This window comes from Ursus americanus, chromosome X, assembly GCF_024610735.1.
Source record: "Ursus americanus isolate L20-20 chromosome X, mUrsAme1.1.p, whole genome shotgun sequence".
Taxonomy (NCBI): Eukaryota; Metazoa; Chordata; class Mammalia; order Carnivora; family Ursidae; genus Ursus; species Ursus americanus.
In genome coordinates this window covers 29,072,839-29,094,819 of record NC_142164.1, presented here as the reverse complement: position 1 = coordinate 29,094,819, position 21,981 = coordinate 29,072,839, and the positions used below count along the sequence as shown (strand labels likewise).

General features: G+C 42.9%; 1 protein-coding gene across 4 annotated transcripts; it reads right to left on the bottom strand.

Annotated features, from left to right (window-relative positions):
- Window positions 1-29: 29 nt before the first annotated feature.
- LOC148106865 (NF-kappa-B-activating protein-like) lies at window positions 30-21,979 on the bottom strand. Of its 4 annotated transcripts, none has more exons than XR_015723315.1 (6): window positions 21,465-21,979; window positions 18,738-18,818; window positions 10,979-11,099; window positions 10,516-10,579; window positions 9,829-9,989; window positions 30-686 (listed from the first exon to the last, which is right to left on the bottom strand). XR_015723315.1 is itself a non-coding variant. In XM_087859707.1 (5 exons), the coding sequence occupies exons 1-5, from the start codon at window positions 21,848-21,850 to the stop codon at window positions 9,880-9,882; spliced, it is 762 nt and encodes a 253-aa protein (XP_087715833.1). In that variant the 5' UTR covers window positions 21,851-21,979; the 3' UTR covers window positions 9,350-9,879. The 4 variants fall into 4 exon arrangements, 2 of the variants coding, with proteins under 2 accessions (XP_087715833.1, XP_087715832.1); XR_015723316.1 differs by having other exon boundaries at window positions 30-683; XM_087859707.1 differs by lacking the exon at window positions 30-686 and having other exon boundaries at window positions 9,350-9,989.
- Window positions 21,980-21,981: the final 2 nt, after the last annotated feature.

The following is a 21,981-nucleotide window of genomic DNA, read 5'->3' as shown; positions in this document are numbered from 1 at the left end:
AAGAAGTTAGATAGAGGTACTGTTCGAGGAAGGGAGCTATTATCATACATCAATATAATATAATATGAACTAGATATGGCAGACAAGGGAGAAATCTTGCAAGGTATGTTTCGTTGTTTCTGGATAGTCCAGCAAACATTTTGTTTACCAAACATTTACTCTTTCCATTCTTTCTGTGACTCATCTTCCTTCCTTTGAAAACCCCAGACCCCTATCCCCTTTCTACTTAGTCCCCCATGACTTATATACCTCATTTTGCCTCTCTTTGGAATCGCTCATGTGTATGTGGCTTCCCTGTATGTACATAATTGAATTTCATTTTCTTCTGTTAAACTATCTGATGTCAATTTCATTCTTAGACCAGCCAGAAGGATCTTCCAGGATAGAGAAAAAAATCTTCCTTCCTAACACAGTGTATAATATAAATGCAGAGGATTGTAGATTGCTACAGGTTTTAGAAATTAAAATGAGGGGTACCTGGCTGGCTCAGTCGGTAGAGCTTGGGCTCTTGATCTCGGAGTTGTGAGTTTGAGCCCCACATTGGGCACAGAGACTACTTAAAAAATGAAGATGAAGGGGTACCTGGGTGGCTCAGTACCTTAAGCGTCCAAGTCTTGGTGTCAGCTCAGGTCTCAGGGTCGTGAGTTCAGGCCCCGGGCTGGGCTCCACGCTGGGCACGGAGACTACTTAAAAAGAAAAAAAAATTAACGTGAAAAAGAAAAAGATCAAAGTTTTTCTTTACTTACTTTAATAGTATTACACAAGACCAAAAAAAAAAAAAAAACAAAACCACCAATGCATCTTTATCACTTAGGAAAAACTAGAACACAACTGAAGCTTGTAAAATTATAGACATAATGTATTTCAAGCACCTATCACTGTGCTCAACACTTAATACTTCATAAAAGGTAGATCACTGAGGGTTACAGGAAAAGCAAAAAGTGTTGTTTCTTTCTAGTCCCTTTCTGTGTGCAACCCATAATGTTTAAGTTTTCCGTTAGGATTCTTTGAGAACTGAGATTGAACTTTCAGCTTTCATGCATTCTGTATGGTATCTAACACATAATACAAGCTTAAACATCGAAGTAATAGAACAGGAACAACCACAACCATGAAACAACCACAGGCACAACGAAAAACCATTTTTTAAATGTTTATTAAAAGGAGATTGTAGTGGTCAATTCAAATAGTTTCATGTCCAGCCTTAAATGGAACCATATAACATCTGTAAAAGCGTAACTTCTCCATCTGTACCCATCAACATCACAGGTGACATCCGTATATGTAAGTGAGAAAACAAAATCATCTATCATGATTTTTTATGCAATCTAACTTTTGATCTGATAATGACCTTAAAAACATCTGCACTGTGTGATCTGCACTGACCTCATGATATTGGGCAGAGTTTATGGAAGGAAGGAGGTGGTATTCCTGCTTAGACTAATAATTTATATTGTGCCATCCTGATGGTGGGGCAATGACGTTTTGCTGTTAAGGGAAAGGTGTACAAGCTTCATGTACTACAGTCTCTAGTGTTTATTAAGTGTTTCACAGACGTGATTTAGTTGACTGTTAAGGGAACTGTCTCTGTAAAGGAAGAAATCAGACAGGTGTTCCCATGGAGATGATATCACCGAGTCTAATTCTGAATCTACTGATTCTGAACACTGTTTCTCTCTACTTTTCTTTTTTAAGATTTTATTTATTTACTTGAGAGAGAGAGAGGCAGAGGGAGCATGAGCCGAGAGAAGGGCAGAGGGAGAGGGAGAAGCAGACTCCCCACTGAACAGAGAGCCTGACATGGGACTCGATCCCAGGACCCAGGGATCATGACCTGAGCTGAAGGCAGATGCTTAACCAACTGAGCCACCCAGGCGCTCCATGTCTCTACTTTTCTTATAGCAGCTCTGACTGATGTGGTCCAGTCACTATGTCATCTGCTCTTTTTTTCTTTTCAATAATTTTGTTGACGTTCATCCAAATTGTAGCTTGCTTGCTTGTTTGTTTGTTTGTTTATTGTAAGTTCTACACCCAATGTGGGGCTTGAACTCGTGACCCCGAGATCAAGACTTGCATGTGCTGCGGACTGAGCCAGCCAGGTGCCTCAATATGTCATCTGCTCTTACGGCCTGAACACCTGTTGAAATGCTACTTGGAAACCATACCATTTATTTGCTTTCATTTACTATCTTTAATTCTTTGAAGTGATAACATAATGATATAGCTCAAAAATCCCCAAATATAACACATTCAATGAAAAGAATCGCTTAACTACCCTGCCCCACACAGGCCCACTTATCACCTAGCGTATTGTTTATGCAAATTTAAATACAAAAACACGTTCTTGTGTCTCCCATTTGTTATACAAAGGTAGAAGTATACACATGCTCTTCGCCTTTATGCCACTTGTTTAGGAAAATGGTTTGTATAACAACAAGGAGTCTCTTCGTATGGAGAGAAGAGTCCTGTACCCTAATCGAGGCGATGGTTCCATGCATTCACACATGGGATAAAATTTCATGGAGCTATAGAACACAAACAAAAACAAGAACCGACCAACCAAACAAAACCCCCCAAACAATTAAAAAGTACATGTGAAAACAGGTTAAATCCAAATATGTTCGGAATTTGAGTTAATACACTGGATCTCAATCTGGAATGAGTTTTCACCCCGGTGACATTAGGGAATGTCTGGAGACATTTTTGTTTGTCACCATTGAGGGAGGGTATTAGAAACTACTCCTTGAAGAAAATTTTTTCTGAGAAGTAAAGGAGGGATGTTGGGGAATGCAAGGTCAAGACGAATTTTGTTTAGTATTAAAGAAATTTAAATATATTCATATACAGAGGGAAAAGAGACCATAAAGGAGAGGTCAAAGTTTTAACAGAATGGAAAACAGTGGAGTAGGGAACTCCAGGGCTCCATCTCTCCCCCGAAGCAACTGAGCTGGGAAAAGCTGTCAGAATCAATTTTTGGTGAATGTTGGAACCCAGCTAAAAACTCACAACAACCAGATAAGGCTTGGTGTAAAAAGAATCTGCTGCTTTGTGGTGTTGGGGCTCAAGGTGGGCCACCCCAAGCCAAGCCAGAGCACCATACTGATTATTTTGAATTCAAGTTAATAAAGAAACAGCGAGTGTAGGAACAACACTCCGATCCACCTTTGTCTCCAGAAAGTAGGGAATACATCTCCCCTGTGAAAAGCACCCTCCCTGCAGGGGGGGGGGTGCAGAGGAGGCACCAGGAGGCAGACAAACATCTTTGACATCAGGGACAGGGAATTCAGGGCCTGAGAAGCCCATGTAAACAAACCTTGTAACTTCTCCTAACTTACTACCTCGGCCCAAATTTTGTTTAGAATTCCTAACTAATTGAAGTTCCCAAACATCAGTTTTCTTTGTCCTGCCAATTTCTCCCAGATTTACTGTTTCTTTATGTAACAAGTATAAACACTGCCCGCCTCCATCATTTCTTAGGTCCTGTATCTTTGAGGCCTCCATACATATGAATTAAAGTTGGTTTTCTCCTGTTAATCTGTCTCCTGTCAATTTAACTCTTGGATTACCCAGACGAATTTGGAAGTATAGAGGCAAATTCTTCCTCCCCAACAGTGGTAAGGGAACACTTTGGTGTTTTGAATTGTCTGCCTATCATCCTTCAGACCCCAGGCCTGTAGAAGCCTTGAGGATGGGAAGGCAGCTCTCCTGGTACTAGAAGGAGCAGTATGGACTTTATTCTCAAAGAATTGTGGTTCTGGGTCTTCTCCGCTCTGCCAGCTCCCTCAAGGACTGGCAGAGTTGGTTTGCCTTTGTTTTGTCTGACAAGGAGTGAACCCAGGGTTGAGGCCACTTCCTGGGTACCTTTGGCCAAAGCATTTAAAGGCACAAGTACTGGCCACAGCGTTCTGGGGCAAGAGACAACAGTCAGGACAAGGAATAGACAACTGAGAAGGGTGGGGAACACACGATTCAGAAAAGAGACACGTGGAAGAAAAAAGGCTTTGAAAAGGTCTTATGTATGCAGAGGAATCAAGAAGGCCACGTGCTAGACACATGCTCAGAAACAGCTGAGAATACCACGAGCTTTCACGTCTGGATGGCTCTCAGGCTCTGTGTAAGCAGGAAGTAAAAGATAAGGCCGAGTTGTCCATAGTCTGGCCAAGCATTGAAGGAGTGCATAATACAGAGACAATCTCCAAACACTAGGAAAAGTATAATGTCTTCTTTTCTTTTAAGATCTTACTTTTTGATGTATAGTTGACATAAAATACATTAGTTTCAGGTGTACAACACAGTGATTCAACATTATATACATTATGCCATGCTTAACACTGTAAGTGTAGTTACCATACGTCACCATACAAAATTACTGCAATATATTGCCTGTATCCCCTATGCTGGACTTTTCATCACCCTGAATTACTTGTTTTGTAACTGGAAGTTTGTACTCTTTAACCCCCTTCACCTATTTTGTCCATCCTCCCATCTTCCTCCCCTCTGGCAACCACCAGTTTGTTCTGTTTCTATTTCGTGTGTCGGTGTTGTTTGTTTTGTTTTTTAAGATTCCACATATAAGTGAAATCATACAGTATTTGTCTTTCTATGTCTGACTTATTTAATTTAGCATAATTTTCTCTAGGTCCATCCATGTTATTGCAAATGGCAAAATTTCATTCTTCTCATGGCTCAGTAATATTGCGTTGTGTGTGTGTGTGTGAGTGTGTGCCACGTCTTCTTTATCCATTCGTCTATTGATGGACACTTAGGTTACTTCCATATCTTAGCTATTATAAATAATGCTACAATAAAAATGGGAGTGCCTATATCATATATCTTACAATAAACATAGAGGTGGGGCGCCTGGGTGGCTCAAACTATTAAGCGTCTACCTTCAGCTCAGGTCATGATCCCAGGGTCCTGGGATCGAGCCCTGCTTCGAGCTCCCTGCTTAGCGGGGAGTGTGCTTCTCCCTCTCCCTCTACCAGCTCATGTACTCGCGTGTACGCACTCTCTCCCTCTCTCTCAAGTAAATAATATATAAAACCTTTAAAAAATAAGATATAAAAACCAAAAACCAAAAACGTAGGGATGCATACATTTTTTCAAATTAGTGTTTTTGTTTTCTTCAGCTAAATGTCCAGTAGTGCAATTACTGGATTGTACGGTAGTTCTATTTTTAATTTTTAGAGGAACCGCCACACTGTTTCCCACAGGGGCTGCACCAGTTTATGTTCCCACCAACAACGTTCAAGGATTCCCTTTTCTCCGATCTAATTTCTTGTCTTTTTGTTACTAGCCATTCTGACTGACGTGAGGTGATATTGTGGTTTTGATTTGCATTTCCCTGATGATTACTGATGTTTCATGTGTCTACTGGCCATCTGTACGTCTGCTTTGGAAAAGTGTCTAATTAGGTCCTCTGCTCATTTATTAATTTGATTGGTTTTTTGGTGTTGAGTTGTATGAGTTACTTTTAAATTTTGGATATTAACCCCTTATCAGATATATCATTTGCAACTATCTTTCTCCCATTCAGTAGGTTGCCTTCTTGTTTTATTGATCTTTATTCATTTTTGAATCCAGGAATTGATGGTAAGTATTTCAAAACACTAGCTGGCCACTAAGCTAATGGAACATAGACTTCAGTGGCTATACATGACAAAGAGTGCAGCTGTTATGTAAACCAGGATGGAGATTCCTCAAAAAATTAAAAATAGAAATACCATACAACCAGTAATCCCACTACTGGGTATCTACCCAATGAAAATAAAACACTAATTTGAAAAGATATATGTATTCTATTTACTGCAGCATTATTTACAATATCCAAGATATGGAAGCAATTTCAGTGTCCATCCATAGATATATGGGTAAGGAAGATGTGGTACACACACACACACACACACACACACACACACACCAACACACACACAGGAATATTACTCAACCATAAAAAAGAATGAAATCTTGCCATCTGCAACAACATGGATGGACCTAGAGGGTATTATGTTAAGTGAAATACGTCAAACAGAGAAAGACAAATGCCATGTGGTTTTACTTATATGTGGAATCAAAAAAACAAAACAAACCAGAAACAGACTCATAAATACAGAGAACAAATTGGTGGTTGCCAGAGGCGAGGGGTTGAGGGATGGGCAAAACAGGTGAATGGGGATTAAGAGCTACAAATTTCCAGTTATAAAAGAAATGAGTCAGGGCACTTGGCTGGCTCAGTTGGTAGAGCATGTGACTCTTGAACTCAGGGTCATGGGTTTAAGCCCTACACTGGGGGTCGAGTCTACTTAAAAATAAATGAGATGAAAAGTACGTGGAGATGAAAAGTACAGCATAGGGGATATAGTCAATCACACCGTAATAACTTTGTGTGGTAAACAGGTGATAATTACACTTACCGTGGTGAGCATCTCATAATGTATATAATTGTCAAATCACTGTGTTGTATGCCTGAAACTCGTATCATATTGTATGTCAACTACGCTGAAATTTTATTCTTTTATATTTTCATTTTTTTATACTGAAGTTTTTAAAAAATGAATACAGATATTACAAAAATAGCTTAGAAAGTCACTAACTAGGCAAACCTGGATTGTATGGTCTTTGTATTCTGTTCAATGAAACAGGAACAACAAACCTAGGAGAGGGGAGAAAATGTGATTTCCAAAGTTGTCACATTCTAATATTCAGAATGTCTAATTTTCAACAAAAAGTACAAGGAAAAAGAATTCTAAAAATCATATGGAATTCTAAGGGAATCTAAATAGCCAAAACAATCTTTAAAAAGAAAATAAAAGTTGTAGGACCCAGATTTCTAAATTTCAAAACTTACTACAAAGCTATAGTAATCAGGGGCGCCTGGGTGGCTCAGTGGTTAAGCATCTGCCTTCGGCTCAGGGCGTGATCCTTGTGTTCTGGGATCGAGCCCCACATCAGGCTCCTCTGCCGAGAGCCTGCTTCTTCCTCTCCCACTCCCCCTGCTTGTGTTCCCTCTCTCACTGGCTGTCTCTATCTCTGTCAAATGAATAAATAAAATCTTTAAAAAAAAAAAAGCTATAGTAATCAAAACAGTATTGTACTGGCATAAGGATAGACATACAGATCAATGGAATAGAAGTGAGAAACCAGAAATCAACCCATACATCTATGGTCGATTGATTTTGGTTAAGGGTGCCAAGCCCATTCAATTGGGAAATAATTACCTCTTCAGGAAATGATGGACAATTAGATATCTATATGCAAAAGAATCAAACTGGAAACATACCTCACATCATATACAAAAATTAACTCAAAATGGAGAAAATACTTATATGTAAGAATTAAGATTATAAAACTCTCATTTATATATGGTTATATAAAACTCATATATATATATAGAGAGAGAAAGAGTTATAAAACTATAAAACTCCTTCTCTTCAGGAGAAAACAGGGAAAAATTCATGATCTGGGATTTGGCAATGAATTCTTCAATATGACACCAAAGCAGAAGCAACAAAAGGAAAATTACATAAATTGGATTTCATCAAAATCAAACTTTTTGTGCATCAAAGGACACTATTAAGAAACTGAAAAGACACCCTACACAATGAGGTAAAATATTTACAAATCATGTCTCTGGTAAGACGTCAGTTTCCAGAATACTTAAAAAACCCTTACAACTCAGCAATGAAAAGATAAACCACCAAATTAAAAATAGGCAAACGATTAGATGTTTTTTCCCAAGGATATGTACAAATGGCCAACAAGCATGAAAAGATGCTCAGTATCATCAGTCATCAGGGAAATGCAAATCAAGACCACAAGATAATACCTCATCCCCATTAGGATGGCTATAGTAAAAAAATGGAGGGGGTGGCTGAATTGGAGGAGTGTACAACTCTTGATCTTGGGGTTGTGAGTTTGAGCTGCACGTTGGGTTTAGAGACTACTGAAAAAAGTGGAATATAATAAGTGTTGGTGAGGATGTGAAGAGACTGGAACACTCACACATTACTAATGGGAATGTAAAATGATGCAGTTGCTGTATTTGGCAGTTCTTCAAAAAATTAAACAGAGAATTACCCCGTGACCCAGGAATTCCACTTCTACGTATATACCTGAAAGAACTGAAAATCGGTATTCAGGGGCACCTGGGTGGCTCAGTCGATTAAACGTCTGCTTTCAGCTCAGGTCATGATCCCAGGGTCCTGGGTTCGAGCCCAGTATCAGTCTCCCTGCTCAGCTGGGAGTCGGCTTCTCCCTCTCCATCTGCCTGCTGTGCCCCACTGATTCTCTCTCTCTCTGTCAAATAAATAAATACAGTATTTTTCAAAAATGGGGATTCAAACGAGTAATTGTACATAAATGTAGATAGAAGCACTATTCACAACAGCCAAAAGATAGAAAAAACCCAAATTTCCATCAATTGAGAAATGGATAAACAAAATGTGGCATATTCATATAACGGAATATTATTCAACTCAAAAAAGGAATAAAGTATTAATGGTTGTTACAAAGTCAATGAACCTGGAAAACATGATGCTAAGTGAAAGAAGCCAGACACTAAAGGCCACATATTGTATGATTCCCTAAATATTAAATATCCAGAACAGGCAAACCCATGGAGACAGAAAGCACATTAGCGGTTGCCACGGGAGGGATGGGGAGTGACTACTAAATGAATAAGGGGTTTCATTTTTGGGTGATGAATATGCTTTGAAAGTCGATGGCAGTGATGGTGGAGAACACTGTGAATGTATTAAATGCCACTGAATTGTATACTTTAAAATGGGTAATTTTATGTTGTTTCAATTTTACCACAATTTAAAAAAAATAATATAAGGGAAAAATAATCATTATGGAAAGACTATGATAAAGGGCACAAGTGGCGGGGCGCCTGGGTGGCACAGCGGTTAAGCATCTGCCTTCGGCTCAGGGCGTGATCCCGGCGTTGTGGGATTGAGCCCCACATCAGGCTCCTCTGCTATGAGCCTGCTTCTTCCTCTCCCACTCCCCCTGCTTGTGTTCCCTCTCTTGCTGGCTGTCTCTCTCTGTCAAATAAATAAATAAAATCTTAAAAAAAAAAAAAAAAAGGGCGCAAGTGGCATAAGATGTGGGACAACACATCAGTTTGAATGTCCTAAGCCTCTTTTATGTACTGTTTCCCCAATCCCATCCCACTCTCATTAAATCTAGATTGTTATCTGGGTACATACTGATGAAATTGGCAATAATAGAATAAATATTGAGACGAAAAGGCTTACGGTATAAAGGAGCTAAATCTAAAATTTGGTAATTAATCCTTTTATACTTTTCTTTTTTCCTAAAATTCGTTTCCAATTTTGAATTACGGAAGGCTTGTTGATATTTTTTTCCCGGTAGAAAAATAAGATCTGATATCCAAATTTCAAGATCCAGTAGAGCCTAAAACCATATGCTACGTTTGGCCTTAAGCTTTTTATACTGAAATTAATGCAGATCATGCAAGTAAGACTCTAAATGAGCACGAAAAATATGACCCGTATCAAGTCACCACTCCATCTGAGGTCTCCTGGTAGTTAAATCTCTTAGGATAGTGATGAGACGATCAAAGCCAGAGGACCCATCAATTCAGATATTACAATTAAAAACAGCCAGTTTCTCAGCACAGAATATACAATTATTGAATCACTATACTGTGTACCTGAAACTAATATAACTTTGTATATCAACTATGTTTTGAGAATAATATTTAAAAATTAAATTAAATTTAAAATACCCAGTCTAACTCTAGCATCTGACACTACTAAAATACACAAAGAAAAAGAATACATTAATCTCCATCCAGGAACATACCAGGAAGTGGTTTCAAAAACTGATATTTAGGCTACAGATCTAGACAGTAGCCTAGGGACTCTGAAACCCTCCAATTTGAGAAGGTGGATAATGGATGGCAGGAATGCAAGGATTATGCAGTAACCTTAGCAAGGCAGGCTGCAGAGGTGGTTCTTGACGCTCTGAAAAAGGAAACGAATGTTATGGTTAAAAGTTTTCCATTCACTTGCTAACTGACAAAAAGTAGAAAAAAAGAAATGCCTGTTTCTCATCAAATTCCCTATATAATTTCATAGCCACTGTATTATATTCAGGTTCTAAATAGTCCTTGATAGTCTTTGGCTTATCAAACTCAAAAAGGAAACTATTCTGCTTTAAGATATTTAAAAATATTAATTTACTGCTAAGCCTTGTCCCTTAGCACGTGAACAGATTATTAAGTTTCATTACACTCTCATATGAGCATTGTATTTGATGACATGAAAAATGAGTCCATATTTTTTTTAAGGTAGGGATTATTTTATTATTGTGTTATTTAATATATTAAATATATATGATACAGAGATTTGGCTATCGTAATTACTGATTTGTATTACCCGGCAAGTGTACTAAAACATTTCATACCCTTAAAAAAAAATTTGCTTTCTACAAGCAAAGATCCTGGAATCCGACGCGAAGATGATGCCCGGACGGCTCCCAAGAACACACCTTGAGAGGGAGATGTAGGACGGGGCCCAGAGCCCACAGCTAAGGGCTGAGGCCACCCAGGTCTCTGCAGGGAGGAAGGAGGCGAGTCACAGCTGTGGCTACGCAGAAAGCCCGCAGCTTCGCAGGGCTAGGGGGGAGCTTCGAAGAAACGCTACGCTTCCCCCACCCCGAGGCAACACCCCGGAACCACTGCTACCGCAGGAGGGGGCCACCCGATCGTGGACACGGGAGACCGAGGACGCCTCGGCTCACAGAAGCCACTGTACCGCCACAACCCAAACCTGGGGGACCGGGGGAGACATTTTGGGTGCACCGGCAAAACTCGTCCCCAGGGCTGGGGTCGTCCTGGCAACAAGAATGGTGCTGTGTGCCAGTGTAAATAACCCGATCGGGCAACAGGTACACGGCCTCGGTCCCGCAGGAGCCCCTCTCCCTCCCCGAGTCCCAGAGGACAAAAACCCACGTCTTTCTCCGCCGCGGACTTGGAACGACTGCACGCACGGACCACCGGCCCCGGGCACGATCTCGCCGAAAGCTGCCGGGCGGCTGGAGCTGACGACCGAGCGATGCTGGGCCCTCGGCCTCTGGGGAGGGGCGAAAGGGAGGACACAGAGCCCACCGCTGGCCTCGAAGAGGGGCCCCTCTCGTGGTACCTTTGCAGACGCAGGACCCTCCCGCCGGAATGCGGTCTGCGCGTCTCCTCCACCCAAAGGGCCGGCATCGGACACCCCTGGGCGAGCACCAGCAGCACGCGCGGCTGCCGCTCCTCCGGGAGCCCCGTGAGTAGCCCCTTGCAAGTGTCCCTTCCAGTGCCCGGGTGGGCCTCAGCTTCTCGCCGGGACTGGGACTCAGCCCCGCCTGGAAGCACACTGTTCTCTCTCTAGAGGCTGACGCCACCCCGTCTTGCACGGCGGCGCGGTCCCGCTGGGGCACGGGGGGGCGGGGCGGGGGAAGATGGGGTGCTGCAGGACAGGGTGGCTCCTCGTAAGCCGGCTGCGTGGGCACTTGGGGAACTTGGGAGATGGCCGTGGCCTCCTGATGGGGGCTCAGGGACGCGGCTGCACGAAAGCAGGCCTCCTTGCCTTCCTGGAGGAGCGGCACCGTCCATCACGTGCACTCACCCCGTACCACACGCAAAACAAATACACAGAGAATAAATTCAAAACTTTATTGAAAAGACGACAAGTGCCCCCAAAGAGAGGGTCCGTGAATTTGCCCTTCTCTCGAGTACATGTCACGGGCGTTTCGGGAACTGCTCTTAACCCTGAGCGACACAGAACGGGAATGCGCTCAAAAGCACCGTGGGAAAAAACCGCCGCCGAGGCCATTGTGTGGGCAAAGGGCTCACAAGAGAGCCACCGACGGTAGGAGACCGGGAGCGAGCACAGGAGGGCAGCCGCACGGAGGGAAAGGTGGAGGAAGCCAGGGCAGGGGAGGCAAGAAGACAACAGGAAAGAGAGGCACGGGCTGCTGACGTAGCCCCAGCGGCGGTGGCTCCTGAAGAACCCATAAGCACTCCGGCTCCGGAATGAGGAGGCATGGCAGGGTCCACCCAAGTTAATGACGACGGGAGGGACCAGGGCCACCGGGGGCGTGTTTCTGAACCTCAGTGCCCTCTGGGGTCTCCTCCACTTGACCCTCCTATTCTTTTTTTTTTTTTTTAAGATTTTATTTATTTATTTGACAGAGATAGAGACAGCCAGCGAGAGAGGGAACACAAGCAGGGGGAGTGGGAGAGGAAGAAGCAGGCTCATAGCAGAGGAGCCTGATGTGGGGCTCGATCCCACAACGCTGGGATCACGCCCTGAGCCGAAGGCAGACGCTCAACCGCTGTGCCACCCAGGCGCCCCTGACCCTCCTATTCTTAAACCAAACCTTCAATCAGAGAGCAAAAAAGGACATTTTAGTACACTGAGCATCAGAAGTCATACAGGACAAAACACAGCAGGCTACTCTCTATGCCCTTCAGGTTGGAAACTGCATCAGGGAAGCTAGTTCCTTTTTGCTAAAACAGCTTAGGGAAGTTACCGCCACGGGCCTCCCTGCAGCTCACCCCGAGACAGCACCCACGATGTGCCAGGCTCTGTCCCGGCTCCATGCTTGGACTCTGTGCTCCCAACTGCCATATTACTCTTCCCGTCCTCAGCAGCATGTGCAGCTGAGGCACTGCTCTCTGGCCCTGCTGTGACTCTGACGCCTGGGTTGTGTGTGTCCTCACAGCTGACCAGCAGCCGTCGGGCTGCCACTAACCCCTAGTCGCTAGGCAGGCGTCACCCTACTGATGGGGGAAGCTCAGTATCATTCAAAAGTCCTGCTGATGGGATACAGCCCCCATTCTGAACAGCCCATCTTCAACAGAGAGTAAGTAACTAACCCACAGGGACGTGCTGGATCTTTCAACAAGAGCTTTCCTTTAAGAATGACTCAAGGGTCCTTCCTCTTCTGAAACCTCGTCATAGTGAGAAAGGTGGCATTGTGAGCGAGGCCTGGGCATGGAGGGCCCAGGAGCCTGTGGCTTGTCTTGCTGGGACGGGAGGACGCCGAAGCACTGGACACTACCTCAAGAGTCTAGACACTGGGGACAATGGATGTTTAGACGAACTAGGACCAGATTTCCTCAATTCATAAAATCTTTGCCCGGCCAACAGACTGAGGGCAAAGAGGCACACCGCCGTCACTGTTGTCAGCTCCCCAGCCTGCAGCCCGCACCACCCTCCGCAGGCTTTCCCGGGCTCAGCGCACCGTCAGCTGCTCTGTTCTGCCTACGTCCCAGCACCCTGGACAGGACCCCTGGCGTCCCGTGGGGCAGGACCTCCTAGGCCCCTCTACTCAACCAGGAGAGCCCCGTCCCATCCCTTATCCTTTTTTCTGTTTCTCTATCTACTGTCAGCCCAAGAAGACTCACCCCACCCACCTGCCCACCCTGGCCTGGCACTCCTCTCTAGCAGCCCCCACCCACCATACATACCAGACATCCTTGGCCAGGACCAGCACACCCTCCACCCAAGGGCTCCTGCCATGGAGGCCCAGTCCTACACACTAGAGTATCTGCATCAGTTGCAGCTGGACCTTGCAGCCAGCTGCACCGAAAGCCTGCCCTACTCAACAGTGCTCATGCAGCTCACGACCAGGCCTTATAGCCAGCTGTGCCAAGGGCCAGCCCCACACACCAGCATGCCCACACCAGCTGCAACCAGGCCTGTCAATCAGACAGGCCAGAAGCCTGTCCCACTCACCAGCATACCCACAGTAGTCATAGCCAAGCCTAGCCGACAGCTGCACCAGTAAACAGCCCCACACATCAGTGAGTCTGCACCAATCGTGACCAGCCACAAGAGGGAGCACACAGCCTACAAAAGAGATACTCCTGGGGTACTTGGCTTGGGTGACCAGCGGGGGTTTATGCTGAGCCCCACAGACACCTTCAGGCATAAAGCCACTCCTCCAAGACTGGGACAATAGCTGATCCACCTAAAACACAGAAACAAACACTGAGACGCAAATGAGGAGACAGACAATACGTTCCAAGTGAAAGAACAAGACAAAAACCTCAGAAAAAGAACTAAACAAAACAGAGATCTACCAGATGGAATTCAAATGAATGGTCATAAAGATGCTCACTGAACTCAAAAGAATGGATGAGCACAGTGAGAATTCAACAAAGAGACAGAAAATATTTTTTTAAATCAATCAAAGCCAAAGAACACAATAACTGAAATGAAAAATACAGGGCATCAAAAGCAGATTACAGAATGCAGAACAGATTAACAATGTGGAAGACAGGGTAGTAGAAAGCACCTAATCAGAACAGCAAAAAAGCAAAAAGAACTGAATAAAATGAGGTTAAGTTTAAGGGACCTCTGGGGTAAAATCAAGTGTACTAATATTCACACTACAGTGGTCCCAGAAGGAGAAGAGAGAGAAAAGGACAGAAAACTTATTTGAAGAAATAATAGCTGAAAACTTCCCTAACCTGGGGAAGGAAACAGATATCCAAGTCCAGAAAGCAAACACCCCCAAATGAGATGAACCCAAAGAGACCAAGACACATTATAATCAAAGTGTCAACAGTTAGAGATAAAGAATCTTAAAAGCAGCAAAAGGAAAACAACTAGTTACATACCAAGGAACCCTAAGTCTATAAGCTGGTTTTTCAGAAGAAACTTTATAGGTCAGAAGAGAATAGCATGATATATGAGAAGTGCTAAAAGGAAAAAACTTACAACCAAGATTACTCTACCCAGCAAAGTTATCACTCAGAAGTGAAGGAGAAACAAGGAGTTTCTCAGACAAGCATAAGCTAAAGCTCATCACTCCCAAACCAGCCTTACAAGAAAGTTAAAGGGACTTAATTTTAAGTAGAAAAGAAAAATCATAACTACAAGTAAGAAAACTATGAAAGGAGGGGCGCCTGGCTGGCTTAGTCAGTGGAGCATGCAACTCTTGATCTTGGGGTTATGAGTTCGAGCTCTGGTTGGGTGTAGAGATTACTTAATAATAAAATTTTTTAAAAAAAGGAAAATTATGAAAGGAAAAATCTCATTGGTAAAGGTAAACACATAGTAAAGGTAGTGGATCAACCACCTACATAGCTAGTATGAAGGTTAAAAGACAAAAGTAGTAAAATCAGCTAGACCCACAATAATTAGTCAATGGAAACATAAAATAGTAAGATGTAAAATATGATGTCAAAAACATAAAACATGGTGAAGGGATGTAGTACTTTTAGAATGCATTTGAGCTTAAGTGGGCATTAACTTAAAATAGATTGCTATATACGTAAGATGTTATATATGTACCTCATGGTAACCACTGACCAAATACCTATAATAGATAAACAAAAAATAAAAGAATACAAACATAACACTAAGGAAAGTCACCAAATCTCAAGGGAAGAGAGCAAGAGAACAAAGGAACAGAGAAGAACTACAAAAAACAATCAGAAAGCGACGCCTGGGTGCCTCAGTTGGTTAAGCGTCTGCCTCCAGCTCAGGTCATGATCCCAGGGTCCTGGGATCAAGTCCCACATCTGGTTCCTTGCTCAGCAGGGAGCTGCTTCTCCTTCTGCCTGCCGCTCCCCCCTGCTTGTGCACTCTCTCTCTCTCTGACAAAGAAATAAAATCTTTTTAAAAAACCGGAAAAATATCAAGAAAATGTCTACAAATCCATACCTACCAATAAATTTTTTAAAGATTTTATTTATTAACAGAGAGAGAGACAGCCAGCGAGAGAGGGAACACAAGCAGGGGGAGTGGGAGAGGGAGAAGCAGGCTCCCAGCGGAGGATGGGGCTCCATCCCAGGACTCTGGGATCACGCCCTGAGCTGAAGGCAGATGCTTAACGACTAAACCACCCAGGCGCCCCCTACCAATAATTTTTTTTTATCAATAATTACTTTAAATGTAAACTTCCTAAGTGTTCCAATCAAAACACACAGTAGCTGAATAAATTAAAAAAAACAATACCCATCTATAGCTGCCTACAAGAGACTCACTTCAGATCTAAAGACAACAGAGACTGAAACTGAAGGGATGGAAAAAGATACTCCATGCAAATGAAAACAAACAAAACCCTGGGGTAGCAATACTTACATCATACAAAACAGACTAGAAAACAAAGCCTGTAACAGGACATGAATGACACTGCATACGATAAAGGGATCAATTCAACAAGAGGATATAACATTTGTAAATACCTATGCACCCAACATAGGAGCACCTTAATACATAAACCAATTTTTAAGAGACATGAAGGGAGAAACTGACAGTAATACAATAATAGTAAGAGACCTTAACACCCCACTTACATGAATGGATACATCATTCAGACAGAAAATCAATAAGGAAAACAGTGGCCTTGACCAACACATTAGACCAGATGGAATTAAGAGATAATACACAAAACATTCTATCCAAAAACAGCAGAACATACATTCTTTTCAAGTGCACATGGAATATTCTCCAGGACTGATCCCATGTTAGGCCACAAGACAAGTCTTGATAAATTTAAGAAGACTGAAATCATATCAAGCATCTTTTCAGACCACAACAGTATGAAACTAGAAATCAATTACGAGAAAACTGGAAAAACATAAACACATGGAATTAAATAACCAATGGGTCGGGGTGCCCGGGTGGCACAGTCGGTTAAGCGTCTGACTCTTGGTTTCAACTCAGGTCATGATCTCAGGGTTTTGAGATTGAGCCCCATGTCAGGCTCCGTGCTCAGTGTGGCATCTGCTTGAAATTCTCTCTCTCTCTCCCTCTGACCCTCCCACTTGTGCACGTGCTCTTTCTCTCTCTCTCTTTAATAAATAAGTCTTTAAAAATAAACAAACAATGGGTCAATGAAGAAATCAAAGAGGAAATTTAAAAAAATACCTTGAGACAAATGAAAATGGAAACACAACAGTACAAAATCTATGAAATGCAGCAAAAGAAGTTCTATGAGGGAAATTTTATACAGGCCCAACTCGAGAACCAAGAAAAACCTCAAATAAACAATCTAATCTTACACCTAAAGGAACTAGGAAAAGAACAAAGCCCAAAGTTAGCAGAAGGAAGAAAATAATAAAGGTCAGAGTGAAAAATAAATGAAAAAGAGACTAAAAAGACAACAGAAAAGATCAATGAAACTAAGAGTTGGTTCTTTGAAATGATAAAATTGATAAAAACCTTTAGCTAGATTCATCAAGAAAAAAAGAGTGCCCATATAAATAAAATCAAAAATGAAAGGGGATAAGTTATACCCAATACTATAGAAATAGAAAAAAAATCATAAGACTACTAAGAACAATTATGTGCCAACAAATAGAACAACCAAGGAGAAATAAATTCCTAGAAACATAACAATCGTCCAAATCAGGAAGATTACACTATAGACTGATTACTCAAAAAACTCCCAACAAAACAAACTCCAGGACCAGACGGTTTCACAGGTAAATTCTACTAAATATTTAATGAGTTAAGACCTATACTTCTTAAACAATTCCAAAAAACTGAAGAAAGAACAAACTCACTCTTTGAGGCCAGCATTATCCTGATATGGAAACCAAAGACACCACAAATTAAAAAAAAAAATTACAAGCCAATATCCCTGATGTATGTAGATGCAAAAATCTTTAACAAAATATTGGCAAACCAAATTTTATACTACATTAAAAAGATCATACACCATACTAAAGTAGAAGTTATTCCAGAAATGCAAGGATAATTCAACATCCACAAATCAATGTGGAATATACCACATTAACAAAATAAAGGATAAAAATCCTACGATCATCTCAATAGACGCAGAAACAGCATCTGACAAAATTCAACAACCAAAGATACAAACTCTCACCAAAGTGAATATAGAGAAAACATAACTCAACTTAAGAAAGGCCAGATACGACAAACCCACAGCTAACATCACACTCAACAGTAAAAAGCTGAAAGCTTCACCCTAAGATCAGGAACAAGACAAGGATGTCCATTCTCGCCACTTTTATTCAACATAATACTGAAGTCCCAGCCACAAGACAAGAAAAATAAAAGGCATCCAAATTGGTAAAGAAGAAGTAAAACTGTCACTATCTGCAAATGATATATATATATAAGAAAACCCTACTCTACCATCCATGTTGTCAACTGTTAACTCAAAAAAAATCACTTTGTAAGGCTAACATGTGACACGCAATCTGCTATTAGGTTGAGAAAAAACAATTCAAAATAATATAAATGTATTTGTCTTAATACTGAACCCTTCTATGAATAGGAAATTAGCACCCCCCCGAATTACAATTTAAAAAGAACAATTAAGGGGTGCTGGGTGGCTCAGTTGGTTAAGCGGCTGCCTTCAGCTCAGGTCATAATCCCAGGGTTCTGGGATCGAGGCCCGAGTCGTCGGGGTCCCTGCTCACTGGGGGGCCTGTTTCTCCCTCTCCCTGCCGCTCTGCCTACCTGTGCTCTCTCTCTCTCTCTCTCAAATACAAATATGATCTTTAAAAATAAACAAATAAATAAAAAGGACAATTAATATGTTAAAATCAACTAGCAACATGTTTTAATCGTTAGGTATGTTCAATGTTTTTAAATTCTAGGGGGTAGCATAGCATAAATCACAAAAAAGAAGAAAAAACGTGAGCTGTACTTAAAAGTTATTCATTTAACAAAAATTTTGACAATAGTCTCTGGATTTAAACAAACGTTACATCTTTTAACAGTATTTTTTGAATCACTTACTCTGGTTCTGGATTCTTTGGAGAAAGTCCCCATACTTCAGGAGCTCCCAATTCTCCAATCCTCTCTCTCTCACTTAATCTCCTAGAAGATATAGGCATATAAATTATAACTCCATGGCTAAATGGTCTCCTAAATATATAATCAATTCAAAGGAGTCCAGTTAAGTCCTATTTTCCTATTTTAAAAGTTAAATTAATAAATTAAGTATACTCATCGTAATTTGATGTTCTTGATAGTACTATCAAATGGCACAGACTACAGACAGCCTGAGGCCAGACCAGAAATACAGCCTAAAAGGTTGTCAAGTGCATCTCTTCTGCCTCTTGCATGACCTAGCTCCTAATTGCTCATTTCGTCTTCTGCAATATGTGACACAAACAGTTTTATATTTGGAAATAACTTCTTTGTTTACATACATTTTTGAGAGTAAAGAGCAATCTCTACTTTTGATTTAGTCAAACCCGTTTTCAGAAACTCAGGAATTAATAAAGAAAATAAAAATGAAGCATTAGAAACAGAAAATAAAGAGAGCTCTGAAAATGAAAGAAAAGTTTTATTTGACAAAAACTGTCCTCAATGAGAAACAGGGTTTTTTTTTTTCTGTTTTCCCTTTAGTTCCTTTTTTTTGGAAAAGGACTATATCCTCTATCTACTCTTGGAGGACAGGAAAAATTTGTCATTTTTTTCCTTTTAATTTTGCTCACAAACAAAATACAAAAAACAAAGGCTCAATTCCTCAAAGTTTAGCTCCTTGTGATTGCATTTGTTACACACACCCACCCACCCCTTACAAAATAAATTGGTTTGACTGCTTGAATATAGTATTTTTTACTTCTTTATTCAGGAGAAAAGATTATAATCGTGCAGAATTAGACTCAGGTTTCCCACTTGAAGAAAGAGCCTAAAAGGGTTATACTTATAACCCAACTTGGACTATATATGCAGGGGGAAGTATGACAGGCTGTAAGAACAGTCACGTTCTCATCCCTGCTGCCCCCAGCTTCATCTGTACTCGTAAGGTAAATTATTGATCTTCTAAATGTACAAATGCAAATTTCACCCAAGAAGTTCTGACATCTTTTGATGAGGATCGTCCAGTAGGAAGCTGGTTGCTTTTTGACGAACACAGCCAGGAGGTAACTGAAAAATTTAATTTGGAGACGTAGGTCTCCAACCTAACACAGTATGGTTTTTTATTGTTTCTGCTTCCATTCAGGAAACCCCAATAGCTAACATTCAAGGACTAATTATTATGTCCCAGGAACTAAATCATCACAACTCTAAAGGCTCAGCGCCAATTTTATCCCTTTTTAAATGGTTAAGAAATAAAGTTCAGAGAAGTTCAAGAAACTTGCTCAAGGTCATACAACTATTACACAGCAAAGCATGGCTTCAAACTCAGGCATTCCGATTCTGGAGCCCGTCCTCTTCACCGCCATCCTTTATTACTTCCCATTCTTGGGAAAAAAGAGATTTATGGAGCCGTCGCCCAGCTTTGGAATCTTAACCTGCCCCTCCATGCCTGTGCTACTCTTTTTTTTTTTTAAAGATTTTATTTATTTATTTGACAGAGACAGCCAGCGAGAGAGGGAACACAAGCAGGGGGAGTGGGAGAGGAAGAAGCAGGCTCATAGCGGAGGAGCCTGACGTGGGGCTCGATCCCATAACGCCGGGATCACGCCCTGAGCCGAAGGCAGGCGCCTAACCGCCGCGCCACCCAGGCGCCCCATGCCTGTGCTACTCTTAAAAATCTTTTTCGACACAGAGGACATGTAGGGGCGCCTGGGTGGCTCAGCCGGTTAAGCGCCGGCCTTCTGCTCGGTCATGATCGGGCCCCGGGGGCGGGCTCCCTGCTCAGCGGGGAACCTGCTTCTCCCTCTGCCTGCTGCTCCCCTTGCTTGTTCTCTCCCTCTGTCAAATAAATTTAAAAAATCCTAAAAACACACACACACACAGGGGACCTGTAGAGCACCTAGTACAGCGCCTGACAGAATTTAACACTCAATAACCATTAGCTATTAAGACTTACACGATAATAATTATAACCCTTTCCCTTTCTCCTTCTTAAACTATCCACTTTTCCACCCAATACGCACTCATGAGAGGACACCTGATCTCACCCTGACCTCGGTTTTCACGGTCACACTGAGACCACCGAACAGGGCCTTTTTCCACGTAGCGTAATCAACAGTTTAGCAGGTCACTTTTCCCACATGCAATCATCTGGTCTCAGGGGTTCTTCTCCCCTCCGATTTAAACTCTTCATCCCCAGCCTTCCCGACTGGCTACACGACATTTCCACTGTACACGTCCTGTCACCTCCAACCTGTGTGATCATTCAGCAAGGTACGGTGGTACGCCTACAAAGCGCGAGGCACTGCTCATTTTGGGCTAATAGGTCTCCTTTGCCAAGAGCTCAATCGAGCGCGAAATTAAAGCACGCTTGCAAAAAAAAAGTAAGCAAAATAAAACAGCCACAACCAAGCGAAAACTGTAATTCGGGTAGGTCTGAGGCTCCCGACGGAACCGCTGCATAGCCAGGAGGCAGAAGCAGCGAAGACACCAGGGCGCGGGGAGAAGGGGCCCGAGGACGAGTGAAAACCCAAGCGGAGAAACGGGCGGAAAAAGGCGTTGTCGGGGGAGGGGGGTGGGGCTGAAGGGCTAGGCAGGGGCGCCCGGCAGAGAGCGAAAAGCGCAAGTCAGACTCCCAGTGCCCGTCTCACTCACTTCTGCCGCAGGCTCTCCTCCCTCTCCTTGTCCAGAAGGCTAGGCCACGGCTTGTCGCTCCCGTAGGGGCGCGAGTAGCCGCCATAATACGCGGTCGAGGAGGCTGACGCGAAAGGGTTGCCCCGCAGCGCAGAGGGCCGCTCCCGGGAGCGTGACCGCGAGCGGGATCGGTAGGACTGGTGTCGCGACCCCTGACTGAAGCCGCCCAGCTGATGGCTGAGACCATTCCGAGAGCACGAGTCCGAGCGCGAGCTCGAGCGCGAGCGGTGGCCCCGCGGGGAGCGGGCGGATCTGCTGGGTTTAGGGCTCCTCGACGAACTGCGACGCTTTCCCCCGGAGCCCGAGGCCTCCCCCTCAGGGCTGCGCCACCCCGACACCGGAGCCATCGCGGCCGCTGGGTCCCCTAAGCCGCTAGAGAAGGGAGCGCTCTCGCGAGCCTAGGAAGATCTCGGTTGGTCTGGTCCCAAACCCGCCGTCGCGCCACCGCCCGAAACTAAGGAAACCTTGGAAACAGTTC